This window comes from Haliotis rufescens, unplaced genomic scaffold (assembly GCF_023055435.1).
Source record: "Haliotis rufescens isolate VD_foot unplaced genomic scaffold, xgHalRufe1.0.p SCAF_8, whole genome shotgun sequence".
Taxonomy (NCBI): Eukaryota; Metazoa; Mollusca; class Gastropoda; order Lepetellida; family Haliotidae; genus Haliotis; species Haliotis rufescens.
Window position 1 is genome coordinate 14,278,678 of NW_025964372.1, and position 15,805 is coordinate 14,294,482.

A 15,805-nucleotide genomic window follows, 5' to 3' on the forward strand; every position below is an offset into this window, starting at 1 on the left:
CACTTCAGCGAAACTCGAAACGAGTGCTGGACTAGTGCAGTCATAATCGATGCGAAGGCGAGATTGGAATCGACCTGTCTGTCAAAAAACGTAATTCTGCATAACGAGTTATGCGACTTCAGGATTGATATTTTTAGCAGGGTAATACAAGCCACGATTTCTATCGACTCATTCCCTCGGTACATTCATTTCGTTCATACAATGTAAGTGTTCACAAAGAGATTCCGCCTACCCGACCTCATTTCCATGTGGATCATGTTACCGGAGCAACGAACAATACCGAGCAGGAAAATAAGACGTCGACGCAACTGGGCACGTCCATGTGAACGGCCCGTGACCTAAATTGTGAGGTTATTTCAGAATATCATTTAAATTCACTTCTCACGTGTGCGCTTTGTCGCAATATGGCCTCTCTCTCCATAGTTCTGGTTATTTCAGTTTAAGACGTTTGTCATAATAACTCACCCCTTTCCTGTGTGCATGTAACGCCTAAGCCAATCAGAGTTGCCTACACAACGAACCGACATCACGTGAAGGAGCCTCCTTCTGTAGATATATGCGACAGGCTGCCATCAACACACACAGAGATTTGTCCCCCATTTAGCCGCAACTTGAACACGGTAAGTGGTCTTTGGTGATATTACGTGGCTTGGTGTAAGAGTGCTCATCATTGTTATAATGACGGTTGAGAAGATATGTCCCCAGCAACCTGTGCGTGTGAGAGGCGACCCTTTTGACCGGGAGGTTAGGCTCGGTGACTTGCATGGTTGATTGCATGTCATCGGATTCCAAAGACGTAGATCGATGCTGAAGACGCCCGTCATTACATTGTCTGGTCCAGACTCGACCACTGTTATTCGGCTGAAATATTGTTGAGTATGGCGTTAAACAACCAGCCACTCAAACTCACTGATAGCTCCTCACAAACACACGTTAACTAAAGGCAGGAGAGGAGATCACTCGAAAAATGTTTTGTTTGTGTATTTCACCTGACACACAAGACTTTGTGAATAACCTTTTAAAAAGACAGTTAAAGATTAGGCGTTCATTTCAATCCTCTTTGGTAACATTGATAATGATCAATCCATGCAATCGGAAATATCATTTTGAACAGTATGTGTAAAGCGTGTTGCATTTTGCACTTGTAAACCGATAGTATATAGACCGTGACAAAAGCTACTGAATGCCTACCTGTCGTAGTGACATAAATAAATGTACATTGTATACCCGGCATAACGCGTTACAAACAGAGCATTAACGTGCTGAACATAGCAACCACTGATGGTTTTTGGCTCATGGTCAAATTACACCTGACTGACTGGATAAACCTGTTCTAACAGCCCACTGGGATTCGTCCTTGTATTTCCGCGTGGATCGATACGTTTTAAAATGTACTCGTAGTAATAGAAACGGTATGTAATGGGTCCTCGTATACGAATCTTAATTTATTGTGTGCCACAGGAGAATCGTACTTCTATTAAATACTGTTTGTTTGAATTGACAACTGGCATTCTCAGACACTCCTGTGATAATGAGAACATCATAGGAAGGAGAAGACATTGGACTACAAATATCGATCCACAATGAAATGTTTACATAATACTTGGTATTAATGAATGGCAGGTGCATGTGTTATGGCTCGATAAACACCGCTCTTTGAGGGTGCGTATCCAAAGCAGATAAAAGCGGAGGAATACATTTTACAGGTTATGTTTTATCCGCGTTGCATACATAAAGTGCATAAAACTCCACACATAAAACATCGTGCCAAGGGCACTTTCAGCTCATGTGATAATCAGCCCCCCTTTCAACATCACGCCGATAATAACACTATATACAGTTATTATATTAACTTGCGGCCGAGGTAGCCTAGTGGTTAAAAGCGTTAGCTCGTCACGTCAAGACCCGGGTTCGATTCCCAACATTAGTAAATTGCTTGAAACACATCTCTAGTGTCTCTCGCCGTGATATTGCTGGAATATTGCGAAAAGCCGCCTCAAATTTCATTCTCACTATTATATATATTAAGTGTGTATTGTTATTTAAATCTGGTAGAAACTGCGTATCTCGAATCTGTTGATGATGTCGGTGTTGTTGGTGCAGGCACGTACACGTAGGCCATACTCCTAGGTAGAGCTGGTAGAGTAGCAACCTTAGAAACTAAAGTTTCTTGACTAGTCCGTAGGACTAGAATAAGTCTTATTTCACTAGTCCTCACAGTTTGTAGTACGGCGTGAAGAAGGCAAAACTGTTTACTTTGCTTACAGTTTCCGTCAGTTTTTTCATTTCCAATTTGTGGCAAACTTGAAGCATTGAGAACTGGTTCATAATTCATCCCCAAAGGCTACATGTGCTTGTCAATGAATTTTGTGTGTTGTTTAACGCCGCACTCAGCAATATTGAAGCTATCTGACGGCGGTCTCTAAATAATCGGACCAGACAATTCAGTGAGTGACATCATGAGCATCGATCCAAGCAGTTGGGATCGATAACATGCATCAACCAAGACAGCGAGCCTGACCACCCGATCCCTTTAGTCGCCTCTTACGACAATCATAGTCGCCTTTTACGGAAAGCTTGGGTTGCTGAAGACCTATTCTACCCCGGATCTTCAGGGGTCAATGAGGACTACCATCATGGGACATTTACTCTCACAATTTAGTAGTCTCGAGCTTGCGAACAAGCGTGAATTTCGAAGGCTGGAGTTGGCGTGAATGAGAGCGAGGGAGTGGGTGTCTGAGTGAGTGAGTGAGTGAATGAGTGGGTGGGTGGCAGCAAGCTTGTCCGCAACGACGTTTGTGCGTGACAACGATGTGTGACAGGAATGTGTGATGGATATATGTGACAGCAATGTTTCACTGCAATATTTAACAGAAATATTGACAGAATTTCAGACACAAATGTTTGACAGCTATGTATGACAGAAATGTGTTTGATGACATTATTGAACTGGACATGTCTTCACTTCAGGCTATAACGTGGCTGCTGCAGCAAAGAAGATCCTGGAGAAAAGCATCTTTCTGTTGTGATACTACATTATATTAAACGATTTACAAGTCAGGAGGATGGGAAAACTTCCACTGTTACTTCTTTTCCTCCTCTTCATCTCTGTGCGTAAGTTATGACAAAAAACATCATGGACATATTGCATTGGCCTCATGAAATAATACACCCTTTGGCTTTGAACTGGGGTTATCGTAAATGAATTACAAATTAAAATTACCAATTACTTTTCAGACCATCTCTATGTTATTTGCTCAAACTTAATATGGGATTCGGGTAATAATAATACTGTATTCCGATTTCGTTGCCATGGTTTCTGGAGGTGTTAACTGATATAAAGGAATTGACCAATATATACTCTCTTATTTACTCATGTTATGTATGTCTGCGGTAACACCCACATTCAAATGAAATGTTAAACAAATCTCTAATCACCCGTAATAGAGAATTAGTTTGGATAATTAATTATAACCATACTGCCCTAGGTCTATTTCTACTTGAAATGTATGGGTATAGGCTTAGTTTTTACTAATTGAAAAGATATTTTTTTGTGACATCGAAACTGATGGTTCCAGTAGAGATCAGCAAATCAACACTTTAAATATTTTCTTGGAAAAACAAAGCTTTGTAATTTATAGAATAGACTATGTAAATTTTGGAATGACAGATTATGTTTCTTATGAAAAAGGGGGCACGGGCGGCCCAGTCGTCTAAGGCGCCGCGATTCGCTTTGCAGATTTTCGTCCCTTGGGCACGCCAGAAACCTATGATTGTGGGTTCGAATCCCGGTTCGCCCCGATTATGTTTCTAGGCTTGTCAGCAACCCGTGCTCGTGGGTTTCACCGAAGTGGTAAACGTCTGAGACCTGCATCACTTCGGGCTTTCCTCAAACATTAAGCTGACACGCCGTGACATAACTGAAATAATGTTAAAAGCGGCGCTAAACCCAACTCACTCACTCTTATGAAATAAAGTTGCGAGACAATATTAATACACTCCGTGAATATTCCTTGTGTTTTCGTATATCACACATTATTCTCTAAATATTTCAATACAATATTCGCTTAATAATAATATTATACATATATAATGTATTATTCCAGCTCTACGCGCAGCTAAAACCTTCTTAGAAGCGTACGGTGACCTGAGGAAAAGCTTAGTCGAGCCGACAAAATACAATTTTAAAGTGAGACCTGCAAATAAGACAGTCATCAACATTACTCTCGATTTAACAACCCTGAACAACCTGGTACGTGCTTTTATAACATTGTGAGCTTGTTGTTTATGGTATTCATTGTGACTTAAGTCCTGGAGTGATAACTATGCAGACGGCAAAGAGGGGTAAAGGAAAATCTGTACAGAGAGAAAATGAGGTGTCGGCTGAGGGGAGAGATTGTGTACAGAGCGAAGGGGTGTGTTAAGTTCCATTAATAGCAAACTCGGTGTCAAGAAAGTTGATTATATTTTTCTGTGCTTGCAGGACATAGGATCCCAGACTTTGACTTCAACATTTCTGCTGTATATGGTAAGTGCGGATATTCCAAGCACATTTAAGGATTGACTGTGTATTTTTTTCGGTTCATTGAGGTAATAATAGAAAAACCGATGTGCAAACTGTATGAATCCGCATAGTACATATAACATTTGGGCATTACAGGGTAAATAAACATACCCTATCCCTTGGTCTGAACGTTTCGATTGTCACTAAAGGATTGACTGTGTATTTTATTTCGGTGAAGCGAAAAACATACACAGTCAATGTATATAATTTAATTCGACAACCTAAAACATGTTTTATCTACAATAGTTTAACCAAACACAGTTGTATATATCAAAACAGACAAAAACGACGAGACTGATAAACATTCCAGGTGTAGGAATTAATACATTCAGTGGCGTGACATGAATCAGGTGATCGTTTAAATCATGCACATAACTTGACACGCCTACACAGTCAGTAGCCAATCAACGGACAGTTGGATCAAAACATTGTTCATTTGACCTGTCAATTAAGGCAAGAGGCGTAAAGAGTCAGACGGTAACGAACCGGAAGAAATATGTCCGAGAGAAGGCGGCTGTTTCAAATAACATGGTCAGTTACCGCCAGATTCAAACATTACTTCCCTCATTACGGTAAAACACAGTTGGTGAAAGGCTAGCTAGAAATGAAACCCGAAGACATGAAAGTTGAACCGAGTCAAGCGGGAAAAAACAAGCGAGCGAGCATTCCTTCTCGGCCTTCGGTTTCAAAGGGTAGTTTGGACAATGAATATGCAATGTAGTGTGCATGACGATACACGTGGGCAGAAAGGGAATTCCCTCGACTGTAATGTTTGGATTCCCCGACTTTCCGCAGTTATAAAAGTAGTGCGCATCGGTGGGCGTTGCTTAAACTTTTTACATTCATTGGGAAATGAATGCAATAACACGTGACCATTTCAGCTAATCAGAATGCAGGAATTTCAATGAACACAACGAAAATTAATTATTACGACCATAAAAAGAGAAGACACAAATGAATAATTATACCAGCTAGACATAGTACGGAGAGACATGTTAACACCAATACCGAACATCCGGTGCCTAAAAATAGAAGGCGGGAAAACAACTGGATCGTGAAAATGCAAATAAACGAGACATGTTTTCATCCATTTGGACAGCCGGTGTCTAAGATGACAGGGTGTGAACAAGGGGCTTTAGGGTAGCAGTTAGACTAGACATGCTAACACATCCCCAGAAACCGATGTGTCATTTTAGAGTCGATGTTAATTTTGAAAAACTTGACAATCTGGTAAAACACATTTTGTATCAACTCGGCATATTATTCAGGAAAAAAACACGTCTTGAAGTATATGCCTACATTAAAGTGTCCCTCTTCGTGCAATTAAGACAATACTCTGCCTAAGCGTTTTAACTTCACTAATTTTATAGTTTATATGAATATTCCTATCTGAAGCAAAATGTTGACATGCAGGATGTGAACAGTAGGACAAACGACTATCAGTGATGACAATAACTTTCATCCTATTAATATAATATCCATATTATTCCTATTCATTACTGTTTATCCCGCGTAAATTGGACAGGATTATTTTCATTTAAAACCTGCTTTAGCTTGATGATATTTTTTCAAACGTTAAGTAAGTAATTAACATAAGTCTCTCATCTTAAAGAAATGGTTTAACGGGTATTTTGAAAAAAAGATAAGTTATATCATACGGACTATCTAGTTTCTCCTTTCTCGTGGTGTGAGATTAAATATTACCGAGACCAAACGCTCGTTCTCTTTATTCTAGTCATGGATCGATGAGCGGCTTACCTGGCCATCAACAACTGGCATCGACTACCTGATATATAGCATCAAAGAGATATGGACACCAAATCTAGTTATTACAAATTAGTAAGTACATGTACCTATACTGTTCCACAATCAAAACATAATGCTGAGCTATTTACTGAACAGTTTGCTGAACAAGAACCTCCACACGTATATGCATACACTGTGCTCTTTCGAATTTGATGGCACGCCATACTACCAATTGTGTTTTGAAATAACCAGTAAAAAAGATGTAGTCTTTGGAGCTTTTGAATGCATAAGTCAATGTTTATTTAACTCTCTGAGCCCTCAATGTTTACACATGAGGCATACTGAACAATACATGTTCAGTCATGAGTGAAAGGGTCATCAATTTAATCTAAAAAGGTTATGCAATGTATTTCATGGTAGGTATTAACATAGTTTTATTTCTCTTTAAACAAATACATGTAAGAGGGAAAAGGATGTTAATTCAACAGAGGGTTTTGTCACATTGTTTCATATAAGTTCTTGTTCTTCATTATAGTCAATACCATAAGAAACTATGTCATCCAAATCATTTCAGATCGAAAAATTATGACATTAATACATTAATTGAACAACAACTTTGATCACCTCTGAAGATGAAACTCCAACAGTATGCCTCGGGTATATCACACATTGTGAAATGCGTGTTTTCAGCTAGTGTATTACCTCATTTTAGTGTAAATGACTTTGGATTGATTGGGATATATGAAGACGGACCCGTTCCTATCAGGGTGTCCATTGAGGGCCGAGTGGTGTGGGCTCTCCGCGTAGCCACGACAACGACATGCCAGGCCGACATTACGTATTATCCGTACGACAGTCAGACGTGTGACGTACACGTTATGGAGTGGGCGCATCCCATGAGTGAGGTGGATCTTCTGCCAGAGGGAATTGTAAGCAGTTCGTTCCAGAGTGATGGCGAATGGGAGTTACTGGACAAGACACTACAAAGTGGAGGAGAAGTTGGTGCACATAATTTGACCTATGAAAAGATCAAGTATACATTCTTCTTCCAAAGGCAATTTCAATGGTACATTCCGTTGATGATGATACCATTGGGTGTTCTGTCCCTACTGATGCCAGGCATGTTCCTTGTGCCTGTGGAGACTGGAGAGAAAATGTCCTACGCTCTAACAGTGATGCTGTCATTTACAGTGATAAGTTCTTTCCTCTTTGAAACACTACCAACCGTTTCAATCAACTAGTCCTTATTAGGTAAGTATAACGGTCCTACTCTATAACAGTAATGCTGTCAGTGATCAGTTCTTTTCTCTATGATACACTACAAACCGTTTCAATCTCTGACTCCTTAGTATGTTAGTATAAAAGTCCTAGTTCAAGAAGAAATTCGTTGCTTGAGTTGAGGAATTAATAATGGTATTATGTACCTACTATATGACAGACACAAAATCACGTGGCGTCTGTATCTCTGGCGTAGTCTCAAGGCTAGAATGGAAAACGTGACAACAAACAGAAATACGTTTATTTTGAGATTGATTACGGTCATATACCTAGGTCATGTAAGTATACTCAACAACAACAGTTCCTGAGACACGATAAAACTCATGATCAGGACCCTGATCAAAGTACATGTAGCCGTACACATCTGAAACAAATTATATTTTCGAACATACAATGGACCAGTAAAACAGGTTTACACATTTAATGACACATGTCTAGCAGAGAATTGACGTCATGACAAGAGATGATGTAAGAACAGAATTGTCAGTTTAAACATTAGTGGCGTGTAGCGTGTCCTTCTCGCTTTTATGCATGCAATGCATCTCCTTTCGCATTATTTTATTCTTGGAGAAAAGGGTCCAGCTCTTCGTATAACGTGTGTCATTAAACGCACAACTTGTGTATCCTTAGATCGTTTAACTGGGATCGTTTATGTACCCATTTCCAATCGGTTGCATACTAGCAACCGATTAGAAATGGGTGTCACAGGAACTTTTTGGCTGAGTACATAAAGTTAAACGATCTGAGGATACACAAGTTGTGCGTTTAATGACACACGTTATACGAAGAGTTGGGCCCTTTTCTCCAAGAAAAAAATAAAGTGTATGATACCAAGGCGAGGTGAAATGAAGAAGATGGCCGGGTGGTGTGGTCGCTGCTTGTCAAATTTGTCAAATCAACAAACAACCAATCTGGTTTTATTTCTGATTAAGAAATGTTACATCGAAAAGTTGTATGGAGAACGTCTAATTATCTGTTCTTTTCACATTGTTCATGTCTTGAACGAAGATAAGAGGAAATATATATTAAATTATATATTATTTTTTTGTAGTACGGTGTCAGTATCAAAATTTGTGAGAACAGTTTGGTTGTACATAAACAAAATAATGTGAAATATATTGTGAGTCACATACTATAGTAAAATTAAAAAAACTGAAAGTTTTTACATAAACTTTGGCATGGTAACCATCACTGAAATGTTCCAAGAGTTAGCCTGTGTCACCCCGTTTCTATCTGTTCTCCAGAGAGTTGGAAACCCGCATTTTGTTGTGATGACAAACGACTTAGTTTCACTTCCTGGATGCGTGAAACATATAAGAATAAATACTTTATATGTTTTTCAGGTGTATACATTTCTTCAACGATGACGTGTGGCGCACTAATGATTGTGGGTTCATTGATTGTGCACTACTACAACCACGTGCACCCTAGCCCTGCTGATGACAGCGACCGCAATTTGACAGCGACAGTGAAGGCTATCGAAACTTGTGCTTTTGTTTTCTTCTTTAGCCTCCTGGTACTGATGTTGATCTGTTTTCTGTTTATTTTGAATTATCCTATTGCTGATAAGAACATTAGTGTCATTGGAATTATGCTTGGCGTTCCCATTGCAGTTAGCGTTATCATTTTATGTTCAATCGTAACCATAAATGCCTGTCGAAGGTGTCACCATATCAGGAAAACAGATCAACAAAGAAAAACACAACAAACGGAAGGTGAAGATACTTCTGCTGCCACCTCATCTGCCCTATAAAATATGGCGTCATAGATTGAATTCCCCACGCCATTAAAAATACAATCCTTAAAATTAGGTGCATCACCTATTTCCAACGCACCGGGCGCATTGCATTCGGTTTTAATGTGTTCGCATATGTAAATTACGAAGAAGTGCTTTTTTTCACGCAACGTATGAAGTCACACATACAACTACGGGATCAGTGTGATATAGTCTTAAATCGAAACAAGGCAAATATATCAGCAACAATATATATGCAAATATATATCATGATCAACACGCATGTGACGACACGGGTGCTCAACCGGTTGGGCCGTGAAAAAAGGATCGTGAACTTATATCTTGCTTCACCATAGTAAAATTTGTAGTATCAGTACATAGACATTCTATGAACACTCGCACGCATGCCCGCGAACATGCACGCACGCACGCACGCACGCACACTGGTTCTCATTAGTCAGGTATGGTAATACAGTTTGAACTTTGATACCACGGAGGGTGGCTAAACATGTGTATAGTTTCCCCGTCGTTTAAAACTTTGATTTATAACTGCTTCTCATTTTTTGTGTTGTTTATTTAAGTGTCACATCTTACATACAGCACAAATATAAAACGTGTAAGTAAGCAATATATATAACATCCTTGCAATAAATGGTCTATGACACACTAGTGTGGACATGTGAAACGTTTATAGGCACGTGACCTATGAGGCACTAAAATCGACATGTAAAGCATAATACTAATAAATACTTGAAAGTTGTATGAACCGTTATGTGGTAGTAGTTATGTTATAGGCAGTAGTGTTGATAAAGATCAACGGGGAGGAACGTGAAAGAAGGGACATGAACTTACTTCACCATAGTAAAATCTGTAGCATTTGTACATAGACATTGTATGAACCTTGATACCACGGAGGGTGGCACAACATGTGTTCTGTTTCCCCCTCCGTCTAAAACTTTGATTTATAAACTTTTTATTTTTTGCGTTCATTTCGTTGTCACATCGTTTATACAGCACAATCATAGAACGTGTAAATGAGCAATTAATACAACATCCAGCCAATGAATGGTCTATGAGACACTATCATGTACATGTAAAACTTAATGCATACTTGTAATAATTATATTTAGGCACATGGCATATGAAACATAATAATGATACATTTATATTTTCGTTACAATTAAATTTTCGTTGTGTTCATTGAAATTCCTGCATTCTGATTAGCTGAATTGGTCACGTGTTATTGCGTTCATTTTCCAATGAATGTAAAAAATTAAGCTACGCCCACCGAGGCGCACTACTTTTATTACTTCGAAATGTTGGGGAATCCGGCTATTAAGTCGAGGGAATTCCCTTTCTACTCACGTGTATCGCCATGCACAGGACATTAAGCGAAATTCATGCATATTCATTGTTCAAAAAACTGTTTGAGACTGAAGGTCGAGAAGGAATGAAACAGCAAACGTGGAGGCTCGCTCGCCTCGGTTCCACAATTTTCATGTCTTCGGGTTGCATTTCTAACTATCATTTTTCTTACTGTGTCTTCACGTTCTCAGTGAACTAATGTTTGAATCTGGCGGTAACTGACCATGTCATTTGAAACAGCCGCCTTCTCTCGGACATATTTGTTCCGTTTCGTAACACAGGTACTAGATGATGGCGTGCATAACAATATATTCGCATCGAGAGAAAAAAGCTCACCCCTCTTTATACATAGAGACAAGGAGTGACACCCGCCGTCTTGGTTCTTATTCAAGATTTCGCACTCGCTTCGAATCATAGCTTATTATCGCATGAAATATGAATGTCACTTATTTCAACCTATTGGAACTTGCTAAACAATCCTCAGGCAACACAATCGTGTTTATCTGTGGTCACCTCACATCGTATTTATTTTAAAACAACCATCAGATCTCAACCCTAAGCTTCGCCGCCGAGGTAAACAAGAAAAAGGTGGCCGGAAATAACGGCGCTACCCGGGCTTGAACTCGAGCTAAGCTTCCAACCGAGTGCGAAATGTTGAATAACAACCAAGATGGCGGGTGCCACTCCTTGTATACGGGGCTGTGATTTTTTCTATACGAATATATTATGTTACACACGCTATCATCGAGTTCCTGTGTTTCGTAACCGTCTTCGGGCGGTCGGGTAGCCTAGTGGTTAAAGCGTTAGCTCGTCACGCCGAAGCCCCGGGTTCGATTCCCGACATGGGTACAATGTGTGAAGCCCGTCGTGATATTGCTGGAATATTGCGAAAAGCGGCGTAAAACCTCACTCACTCACTCGTAACCGTCTGACTGTTGCAGTACTTCGCGCTTCTTGCCTTGATTGACAGGTCCTATAAACTTAGTGTTTTTCATACTCTCCGTTGATTGGCTACTGACTTTGTAGGCGTGTCATGTTATGTACATAAATTAAACAGTCACCTGATTCAATTCACGCCACAGAATGTATTCCTACACTCGGAAACTGTATGAATCCGCGCAGCGAACTTTTACAAAAGCTTGCACATCGGTTTTTCGATTCATTCCTCAATGAACTGACAAAATACACAGTCAATCCTGAAGTGTAGCTGCAGTTTTGCTACAGGGTGTAGTGTTGATTGTGAGTGGCAGAAATTTGATTTAAGCACTCATAAAATAGCGAGTTGTTGTAGTTATCTCCCTTGGTTGTTTGTGTTCGAAACTCCGTCCCAGCGCTTAACACCTTTTCGCGAACACCTGGTATGATCACTATTTGACAGTGATTCATATACACATTCTCATGGTAAAGTCGACATCGTACAATCGGCTCTTTTGAAAGCGGAGATTTCTCATGATTATTTAATGCAGTTTGTCGCTTATATTCCAATCTCATTAAAATCAGACCTTAGTTCTCGCTACCGCTTAACAAAGATCTGAAGACAACCCATTAGGGGTCATGTCAGAGCGAGCTTTCACCCGACCAATCAGTGCGTCGCTTACCAGATTATGAAAGTGACAGTCGGTATGTGATTTCTAATCATGCAATCTCAAAAACTTTATCATGGGTGTATTCCGAACGATAGTTACGGGTTTAACGCCTTACAATCTAGACCATCTATTAGCCATTCCAGAATGGGTTTTGTACAGGTTTCAAATTTGTGTAATCGAAGAATTTGTCAAAATATGTTTCGCAGCGTAGTCGCCAATTGATATTTGTGCCGTAAAGCACGAGAAAACTGCCTTCTGATTGGTCATTCCATTGGTCGGTCAAAGTTCGTCAAGGTCGGTCTGACATGACCCGTAATGGGATGTCCTCAGATCTTTGTTTAGCGGTAGCGAGAAGTAAGAGCTGATTTTAATGAGATTGCTTATATACGCCCTCCTGGTATAGAACTCTCCGCTGTGTGGAGCTTGTTTACAGGCTTGTTTACAGTTTCCAGCTTCCAGGTGTTGAGATGTATCGGACAACTGAATGTGTTTTACCCTGGTATCAAAAAGTAAACCACAGACCCGTGAAGATCCGGGGTAGAATAGGTGTTCAGCAACCCTAGCTTGCCGAGCTGGAGTATTGCTGAGTGCGGCGTTTAACAACAACATCATGTCCCCCTCCCCGCCCCCCAAAAAACCAAAACAACAACAACAACAAAAAAACAACAAAACAACAACAAACAAACAAAACAAAAACAAACAAAAACCCACATGTCTACCTCATTATGTTGAGTATGGTTTTACGCCGCTTACGCCGCTTTTAGCAATATTCCCCCAAAATTACGGCGGGTCCACCTGAAATGCGCCTCACATATTGTACTCATGTGGGAATCGAAACCGTGTCTTCGGAGTGACGAGCGAACGCTTTATCCACTAGGCTACCCCAATCACGGTTGGTGATGCATGTGTGGTTTTCGAAAGCGGGATAGTGGAAAACACAAGTTCCCTGGTAGCTTCTCTTCCAGTTGCGAATAAGGACATATTTCAGTCTATGTACATGTACATTGTAGGCGATTCCCTTAGCACTAACAGTTACGAAGCTACGATGGATTAGCTTTCTTTGAAAGTGACTTTCTGTTCAGTACAGACCGCCTCCGTAATTAGAACACCTTACCAAAAGAAGTACACACATAATGATCGATACAACACATGGCTGGTGAGTGAGTGAGTGAGTGAGGGTGTGACGCCACGCCAGTCGCAGGGTCCACACACCAGAACCAGACAGGTGAGTCCGTAGTCTCCTTTAGACTGGATATAAACCACGACTGTAGATTCTATTGTATGGATCAGACATTTGCGGCCTAGCACAATTTAATGTTATCGAAAAAAATACATTTATATAAGCATTATAGTTCTTTGGTGTAAAATCTAGCACAGAAAACGCAAGGGTATATGGTGAATGCGGAAGGTTTCCCATGTATATCTATAGTTATTATCGGTTATTAAATACTGGGTCAAGCTATTACATATGACATTTTCAAGATACCCAAGAAAATGTTATAATATGATGCTTCTCAACGACAGCCATGGAAACAAAATTGGGAATCAAAAGTTAAAAACATGTCATACGAATGTGGATTATGGGTATATTTGGTTACAGAAACATGTAGATATGCCACAGCATTTCTTCACCCATTTGACGCAGATGTTTAAAGATATGTACATCTAAAAATGACATGGTTCCTTGTCCAGTTCTTGAAAAGCAGATTACTACACTACATTTAAGACTACTTATACCAGAATCTTATCTATTAAGTGTAAATTTACATAAGTTTAGAACAGCTCTTTCTCGATTTCGTTGTGGCTCACATGATCTATTTATTGAAACAGGCAGATATGTTTGTTTGTTTGTTGCACTCGGCATTTTCCAGCTATATGACGGAGGCAGATATATAGGTATTGCAAGAAAACATAACTTCGTAGGATTTGTAAAACTGATTGTATTGAAGATGAATACCACTTTTTATGTGTACGTCCTGTGTATAATAATTTAAGAGCAAAATATCTAAATAACTTTTTCTACCACAACTCAAATGGTAACATATTTTGTTAATTAATGACATATGATTGTACAGAAACTATTAGAAATGTATCAATGTTCATGTATCATGCTATGAAACTAAGAAAATGTATGAATTTGTAACCCACCCCAGACAAAATACTATAGGCCTTTGGCCTCATCAGTACCATGAATAAAGATTGCTTGATTGCTTGATTGATAAGCCATACAGAATATGAATAAAGATTTCTATAGATCTCTAAAACATATGTAATTTATCACTTCTTAATGTGTATTAAACAATTCACAATGATATTGATGTTTAATGTTTTTAATTGTTATCAGAATATCAATGAAAACATAAATTGCTCATAACATATAGTGAGTTACCAGTGACTTTATGTTTTGTTAGAATATAATATATCATACTTAAAAAATGTGTACAGATAAAGACATTACCACATAAGTGAATCTATAGAAAATAACCCACAATAATCAAGTTGGTACATTCAAGTTCTATATTCTTTTTGTCATTCAATGCCAAAACAATGATTATGATTTTTCCTGAAATCATCAATATATATATATTAATTTCAGCAAGCATGGCCTTCGGCCCAAAGTACAAAGTTAAGTTACAATGTAATCTATCATCTTGTCTGTACACAAATTTATATAAACGACTTACAGATTCATTAGCTAGCATATTATTGTTTCCAAATTGTTAATCATATACAGTTAAATCTATATATAAACACTAAAATGTATAATAATTGTTTTCAAATTGTTAATCATTGATAGTTAAATCTATATATAAACACTAAAATGTATAAAAAAAATTACATATGTATGAGATGCACACTGTCTTCACTTTCCAGCACATTGTACATATCCTTCACACACACACACACACACACACACACACACACACACACACACACACACACACACACACACACACACACACACACACACACACACACACACATATATATATTCCACAATGTCAAGCTCCAGTTGTGAATTGTTCATTTCCATTATGCAATATTATGTTTAACTATATATAGGGAGAAGGCGGTAATAAGTGTTGCACTTGTGCCCGAGCCCTTTGTCTTTTTGGACAATAAAATATGTTTAACAATAAAGATACACTGGACATATAGTAATGGGCAGAAAACATGAGACAACTTCAGATTTGTGCTTGTCGTATGTGATCAGGTTCATTTATCTGGACTTCTCCGACATAATATTAGACCACTGATCGTTTGCTTAGCTCTTCAGTGAGTCATTACATAGTGGGTACACTATCGAATGTGACAGTTAACCATCTAGAGCCTCACATGCATCCCCAGGGAGCTGAGAATGAAAGTCAAATGCACACTGATCCATTGAGCGGGGTGATAATACTGCAGCGCAATGAGCAGTCACTTGAGTGGATACCACGTCATCGTGTAAGTTGTAGCAGGATCACGAGGGGTACATTGTGGTTGTATGTGTCCCGCGTTAGGTTTTATACCTAACGCGCAACGCATAAA

General features: G+C 39.1%; 1 protein-coding gene and 1 long non-coding RNA gene across 2 annotated transcripts in view; one reads left to right on the forward strand and one right to left on the reverse strand.

The window, feature by feature from the left end:
* Positions 1-15,805, reverse strand: part of LOC125376875 — a 79,324-nt gene that overhangs the window by 11,936 nt on the left and 51,583 nt on the right. The gene's annotated exons all lie outside the window — the stretch shown is intronic.
* On the forward strand, positions 359-10,312 carry LOC124149050 (neuronal acetylcholine receptor subunit beta-4-like). The gene is made up of 7 exons (XM_046520395.2): positions 359-620; positions 2,971-3,114; positions 4,107-4,252; positions 4,484-4,528; positions 6,300-6,403; positions 7,023-7,561; positions 8,932-10,312. Exons 2-6 carry the CDS (start codon positions 3,066-3,068, stop codon positions 7,549-7,551), a joined length of 873 nt encoding a protein of 290 aa, XP_046376351.2. The 5' UTR covers positions 359-620; positions 2,971-3,065; the 3' UTR covers positions 7,552-7,561; positions 8,932-10,312.